Below are 7500 nucleotides of genomic sequence, written 5' to 3' on the forward strand. Positions count from 1 at the left end.
AAAATGAAGCAAGACCAACATGTGACTGTAAAAATAGTACAAAAACTGAGATAGAATCAAGAGTCTCCTGATATTTCTTGCCTCTACGCGTAGACTATCATCCACAAGGAGAATTCTCTACTTAAACAAGAAAATAAAAACAAATTTTGACTATTTTGTACTTAAAACATAAAATTTAAAGTCAATTACTAACTTTAGCCGTCCATTACTTTTTATGTGATGTGATAGACAACATATTAATTAAGATGGCGTAATAATAGTCAAAGACAGAATAGACATGTTGTATTGCTAGTAGACTCATAGTTACTAGTCAACTGCTGCTACTAGAGGGACTGATTATTAGAAGGACAACGGCCACTCTGATTGAATTCTTCTAACATTTTTTCTAGACTTGAATTACAATATTTTTGTACGCAATTTTTAAATTCCTGTATATGCAACTTCAAGCCAATGAAACAGACTATCTGTCTGTATAGTGTCCATATTATACATGTCCTGTATATCGTAATCCTTCAATTACATCGCCTATAATAATAATTATGGCGCGGCAATATATTTACGCTCTTGCAAGGAGCCCTTAAAATTTAATCCATCATGAATTAATATTTTGTAGTCGATCTTAGCGACAACGACACTGAAAAAAGAATTAATTGTAATACTATATTTTTAATTATTATAGTTAAACAAAAAACATTTTAATTTTCTAATTTCTTTATGTTAATATACATCTATTTACACGTGTATTTGTTCTAAATCATATAATGCAACGTTCTAGGCAGGACCGTTTTACCGTCATTTTGACGGTTGGGAGCGTTCCTAGACGAATGGGGAGGTTCCAACCATCATTGTCCTAATGAGGAGCAGTGAGGTGGAGTGTTGTTTGCTGGTAGGTTTACATAGGAATGCCACAGATATCATTATAGACACAGAGTAACAGTTGGGGTATGAAGTAAAACCTTGTTTATGGGGTTAGGTTGTACAAATACATTGCACTACATTTTATGTAAAAAGCACTTAACGACACATGTCGGTATTGTAATCTTATTTTACACTAAATAGATGAGGCTTCACCAGTAAATATCCAATTAATTTTAAGCTTGTTTACTTAATTAATCCTAATGAAGTGTCAGATACCAAGGAGGAGTAACAGCTGCTTCGCCAGAAAGCCTCATGTGTCTAAACCATCATGAATTGTTTTCAATTCATCTCTCTAATAAAGAGACTACAGAGAGGTGATTTAATAAAGATGTATACAGAAATCTCCCTGAGCAGACGTTCCATCCTACAAAGCAGGAAATAGACCAGGAAGTAAGGAGCATCACCTAGAGTTGAGTATTGATATAGATTTATGGGCGTGGCCATTAAAGTATTTGTGGGCGTGGTCATTAGTATTGGCGGTTTCCGCCTAGTCCTGGCCAGAACTCTGTATAAAGTGCAGTGTAAGAAATTTGTCGCACTTATTCGTATTGCCAGGTGTATTAATTCAAACTGCTAGATCCGCCATTCTTGACAAATTCAAACGTTCTTATACACCAAAAATTTATTTTACTAGGTTGCTACTCTAGATTATCTAGCGCGCGCGCGCACACACACACACACACACACACACACACACACACACACACACACACACACACACACACACAAACAGACACACACACGCGCGCACGCACGTACACACACACACACACACACACGCACACACACACACACACACACACGCACGCACGCACACACACACACACACACACACACACACACACACACACACACACAGATTTGCATTCCACGTCTGTTGTTATACAACAAAGTCTTTTAGAAAAACCAATATTAATTAATTTATCACATAGTACCAAGTACGTACTTACACTCTTTGTGAGGCTTTCAGTTATAAACCACGGTGAAGTGGAGCCTCCATTTGCATTTTCACTTCGAAGATAGAACAACTAATAACAAGTCACGTCGTTACCAACACGTTCAAAGTAGAGAGATTAACATCAATAATCAACAACCAAATAACCACCTTTGTAACGAGCTGAAAACACAAGGAAGTATGGCAGTGAACAAGGACGAAATCAGCGTCGTTGTTGTGGATTTTCCAATAAATTTTCTCGTGATCCGTGTCCTCTTTTAATGTTACAATGTCCGTTAGTTTGAATGTCCTGCTGCAACGTAGCAATCGTTGGAAAAATGCATCACCATCTGTCAACAAAAACGTTACGCCTTCAGGAGTGTGCTCGTGATGACCTTGTGCGTTGTAGTACGACTAAACACTACAAATATCACCTTCGCTCGGGTCGCCAACGTACACCGCTGACGTCCATTCTAGTTTCTCAGCGATGGCTAGGAGAACTGGAAGTTGGAAGCTGGTGGTGGGAGCAAAGCTCACGTGAAGTGCACTTGACCCAAACTCCCCGGCATAGTAAGAAGGAACCGATACAACAGGCGCTGCTAAGTGCGAAACGTTAGTAGTCAAGCAGTCCGTAGTCAAGTGGACAACAACAGAGTCTTGGGCCAAGCTGCAGGCTCCTGTCACAAACCGATAATGACCACGCCCAGTCACACCCTTATATCATCATATCTTGTTAAGTACCGATACGTTCTCACCTGCCGTCCTAACGTTGACGATCTTTAGAGTTTGTCTCCTTCCGACTTTGTCGTACTCGTCTTGACTATCCCGAACAACTTTGTCGTAAACAGCCTCAACAGCTACGTCTGAGTACGAGCCATCAACGAAGACGTCTAGAAACAGATGATGTCTATGCTTACGAAATGCAGACCGGTTAGAGGTAATCTGGAAGCGGTTGATTACTCACAAGCCATAGGACTCTCTTTGCTAAAGGACTCTGAGCCGTCAGATCGAATGGGGCACCATGAGATGAGAGCAAAAATAGCGAGCAACAACTGTGGCGACGCGGTAGAAATCATAGTGACTTAATGCGTGACACAAGAGTGAGTCTATAGTCACATGACTACCCGAGCCAAGAAGAATAATTATTGTAGGTTGAGCTGTAAAAATAATTAGCATTCGATCAAGCACGTGACTACTCATCGCAGGTCTAATATCCAGATCAGATATATAGTCAACATTTCTACGGTTATTCAGTTGCATGCATATTTTAGTAGTCTGGACACCGGATCGAGTATCATGGTCCTCAAGTTTGGAGGGGCTCACTGATCAATTACACTCGAAAGCCACGATCTTTTCACTTCCAAAAATGCATGCATGGTAGGCTAGACAAAGTTATACGATTTTGGATAGGTAGGACAGATATATAGATAAGGAGCTGGCGTTACTTCTCCCAGCCAGATGGCTGGGTTCCTGTGCACAATATGTATACGTAGGAGCTATGGACCGTGCTAAGCAATCTCCTGGAGCTTGGCCAGGTACTCGCAGGAGCTCCGACTGCAACTACAATTGTTGTGTGCATAGGCACTCGAAGTTCCACCTTGACCCCAGTAGCTGATGAACTTTGTCGCAGTTGGGGGTCCAGTCAAAGGTTAGGTACTCATTTATACTACTAAGTTGAAATAATTAATTGTGTGTGAGTTTCTTGCCCAAGGAAGTTATGCCATAGCTCGCCATCACTGTAACTTGAACATGCAACCCTTTAGGGTCCCGGATGTGCTCACTTCATAGCAAGACTCTCTAACGAATTGAACTATATAGCATCACGTGTACGCACACTAAGAGTAAGCCAACTGTTTGAGAACTTGGGTAAAACATGGCGTTTCTGCTTGACACGCCTACAAATATCGGGAAGCTAAAGCCTCCCCCTACCCTATGGTGTGGATGAGTCATAGACGCATAATAATAAAATGTCATCTAAAATGTAACAAAAATATTTGTAAAGTATGTATGAATCCCCATTTTCTCAGGACATTGTGACCCGAGAGGGCTCAGCACACCTTGAGTCCGCATCGGTGTTGTCACGGTAAAAGGTGGACCGGTGAATTTGGACTGAAACCTAGTACGCTCGGCTCACTTATAAGTATGCACGTGTGTGTGTGTGTGTGTGTGTGTGTGTGTGTGTGTGTGTGTGTGTGTGTGTGTGTGTGTGTGTGTGTGTGTGTGTGTGTGTGTGTGTGTGTGTACCGGTATGTATATGGACAAGCTCAGCTGCTTGCAGCTAAAAACAGTTATTGGTACACATGGAATGGTTTGTGTAACTCTCATGACATAATGCTGAACAAGCATCAACAGTACCAAAAACATACGTATAAATCAATAATTCAACTGTATTGTAAGTACGTACAAAATATTTAACATTATATGCACGTATCAATAGCCTAACTGCAATTTGGAAATTTCACCTAAATGTAGTTAGTCTGTCTAATAGCATTAGTATTAACTACTGTATATACCCTTCCATTTGACCAACAACAGATATAAATGAGTAAGAATATGTTGGTATGTTCTGCTCCTGCAGTTTGTCAGAAAGATGATCATTCTCTCCATGCATCGTGTACGTTCCTCGTGGAAGAAATCTGAAATAACAATCAAGGTTTTACGTTTATTATATAAAAAGGATGTCTAATTTACTACCACCTGTCCATCCATATTGCTGGAAACGTTAACCGTAGCTCGTCTCTGTCGTTTCCACCGCAAATGCTCCACAACTGCGACGGCTAGCGACAACGCGACTGCCGTTCCCAAAATGATAAACACTCCGATTAAATCACTGAAGTGAACTTCCTCCGCGTTGGTAACATCCTTCTCCTGAACCGTCACATCGCAATCACCTGCCTTAAGCCATTTCTCTCGGAGCTCCTCGATTTTTCCAGAATCTCTCAGTTTCAACACGGCCAGAGAGAAGTTGCGTTGATATGGCATGTTGCGAGGTAACGCTAATGCATAACCCTGGAAATGAAACGTTCGCCCGACGACTTTACTCTTACAGGGTCTGTGAGATGTGCGATATTGGAGAATAGGCTCGTCCCAGATAAACACGTATGGCCCTTTACTTTGACTTTCAACTCGATCGTATGCTTCAGCTGCCGTGTCTACTAATGCTCCCTGAGTCGACGCCATAAATTCGTACATTTGCCGATGGACGTTGATGGGAGAGTTTTTAAAATAGTCAGAAATTGATGTGTTCTTTACAGTGCCGTAGATCACTTCCGTCTGTTTTGCCAAGTCGTCTAATGAATGCAAACCATCAGCAAAACTTCTGACCGTTAGAAAGGCGGCTAAGTTTGCGGTATACGTAGCGACGATTACCAGACAGAAGAAAAACCATCCGGCAACGATTATTTTTCCAGATAGGGAGGAAACATAATCCGGGCCTTGCTGCATGGCGGTGGTGTAAAGCAACCAAACGGGGTTGCTGTATGCCAATCTTTCCGACCTTCCGTCACGGTGTTCGTTCTCCTCGAGATCCAAAGTTTGACGACAAGAGCTGACTTTTTCCAAAATGATGTAGACGAAAGAAACGGCGACGAAACAGCCAACGATGACGAGTTTTGTGAAGAAGTCAAATGGATCCAGAAATGCCCAGACGTCGAAACTCGTAACCTCTCCTTTGTATACCAGTAGGGTTTTTCCGGCATCAATGTATGGCTTTGTGAAATGTATGTACTTGGAACGACTGAAGGTGGTTGCGAAGGCAGCCGCTGCCAGGTCAGATTCCTACACAACAGAAACGGTTGTAAGGGTACGTCATGCTCAGCCTGATCCCTTAGCTAGAACAGTGAACTCAAACATGGTTGCAATTTCATCCAAGCGGTTCCTACTGCAAGCGGTCCCTACTTCCCTTGACCTATGAAAGCACTGATTATGGATTTCTTTGGCTATCTAGCGTCTGTATTCTAATTATGTATGAACGTGTGCTATATCATCAGTGCTTGTACGCATGCGTGACATGTATGTATGCTTGTACGTGGTATGCATGCGTAGTTAAGTTATCTGCAGTGAAGTGAAGTGGTGAAAGTGTACTTAGCATTTGAATTAATACAGCCAGAGCCTCCTGTCACAACGTTAACTTGTCTCGGTGTAAGCATCAGGGAAGTTCTCTTGAGCATTCGCACTTGCAATGGGTGAGACCACAAATAGTGAAGATCGTTGCCCTGGCTAAATATAGTTTAATATACGGGTATCTGTCGGCTTTAATGTCTAATCCCAGAGATAAATCATTCTACAGCGCCTAAGGGTGCTTCTGGCCAAGCTCCAGATGAAAATTTGGTGTCACGGCAGTACCTTTGGAGTAAGCGTCAGGCTGACCCTTTGTAAACTGATACATGCAGAAACGTTTATTTAAAACGCTTTACCAACTACCTAATTATTTACCCGTATTATAGAGGTCTGTGCGCTGTGAGTGTGTGTGTGTGTGTGTGTGTGTGTGTGTGTGTGTGTGTGTGTGTGTGTGTGTGTGTGTGTGTGTGTGTGTGTGTGTGTGTGTGTGTGTGTGTGTGTGTGGAAGGGGCAGGATGAGTTAGTAAGTAGAGGTGTGTGTGTGTGGGTGTGGGGGTGAGTTAGTTTGTGTAGGTCAGTGAGTTAGTGTGTGTAGGTGTGTGGGTGGTGTGGTGTGTGTGTGTGTGTGTGTGTGTGTGTGTGTGTGTGTGTGTGTGTGTGCGTGTGTGTGTGTGTGTGGAGGGAGCGTGTGGGGTGTGCGTGTGTGTGTGCGTGTGTCTGTGTGAGAGTGTCTGTGTACTCTTGTGTGCTTGCGTGTGTGTGTGTGTGTGTGTGTGTGTGTGTGTGTGTGTGTGTGTGTGTGTGTGTGTGTGTGTGTGTGTGTGTGTGTGTGTATGCATGCATTCATGTAGGAATGTAAAATCCATATTGCATCTATTATTGACGCTTGGCAATCAAACAAGTTAATATTCTAATTATACTTACGCATCTCATTAGTTCTCCAACCATCCCGTTACCAACCCCGTCTTCATCTATTGAGCCATACTTGAGATCTTTCGGTAAATGCATAGCGTACTCAAACCTAAGAGATTTCGAGATCTCCTCCATTATATCAATCACAATACCAGCATAGTGGTCCTTATGTGTCTCCCCTGGCGCTATCGTCCTATTCGGATCCCATATAACGAAAGGGGGCTCCTAGATGCAGCATCAAAAATGCTCTAGTGTAAGTCACACCGTTTGTCTAAACTCTCAACTGACTTACTATCATGGTTGTAACTCTGAAAAAGTCTGTAGCGGCTTCACACTGTTTCTGCTGCCTTCTATAACGGCCTGACTTCTTGGCATTGCTTTTCAAAGGTTGCAAGTCGTGCAACCAGAGAGAACTGCTGCTATCATAAACCCCAATCTTGTAAAACAGAAGAGAAAAACATTGTATACATGTAAATACAGAAATTTCTATCAAATGACATACAAGCTGCTTACTGTAGCAACGACGAATGGACTTATGTCTAATACGTCATACAACGTTGGGTATGACCTATCGAAAGCGTTCCCGAAATGCATAGGTCCGCCAATACCTCGAAGGTTTGCCTTCAGAGACAAAAGTCTATACTTAGAGAGAAGTATATACAGTCTTCAATCTCTAT

General features: G+C 42.3%; 2 protein-coding genes across 2 annotated transcripts in view; both read right to left on the bottom strand.

The window, feature by feature from the left end:
- Positions 1-2977, bottom strand: part of LOC134181034 (glutamate receptor ionotropic, delta-1-like) — a 7642-nt gene extending 4665 nt beyond the window's left edge. Inside the window, exons 1-5 of the mRNA XM_062648233.1 lie at positions 2817-2977; positions 2608-2742; positions 2287-2529; positions 2024-2202; positions 1869-1946 (exon numbers count right to left, since the gene is read on the bottom strand). Of these exons, the coding sequence (XP_062504217.1) occupies positions 1869-1946; positions 2024-2202; positions 2287-2529; positions 2608-2742; positions 2817-2928 (747 nt within the window). The 5' untranslated portion in view covers positions 2929-2977. The remainder of the gene's footprint in view (positions 1-1868; positions 1947-2023; positions 2203-2286; positions 2530-2607; positions 2743-2816) is intronic.
- A 1189-nt stretch (positions 2978-4166) lies between these two features.
- The window catches only part of LOC134181159 (glutamate receptor 4-like), a 7930-nt gene continuing 4596 nt past the window's right edge, over positions 4167-7500 (bottom strand). The window contains exons 8-12 of the mRNA XM_062648379.1: positions 7337-7444; positions 7116-7259; positions 6836-7048; positions 4550-5629; positions 4167-4488 (exon numbers count right to left, since the gene is read on the bottom strand). Of these exons, the coding sequence (XP_062504363.1) occupies positions 4447-4488; positions 4550-5629; positions 6836-7048; positions 7116-7259; positions 7337-7444 (1587 nt within the window). The 3' untranslated portion in view covers positions 4167-4446. The remainder of the gene's footprint in view (positions 4489-4549; positions 5630-6835; positions 7049-7115; positions 7260-7336; positions 7445-7500) is intronic.

Source organism: Corticium candelabrum, chromosome 6 (assembly GCF_963422355.1).
Source record: "Corticium candelabrum chromosome 6, ooCorCand1.1, whole genome shotgun sequence".
NCBI lineage: Eukaryota > Metazoa > Porifera > Homoscleromorpha > Homosclerophorida > Plakinidae > Corticium > Corticium candelabrum.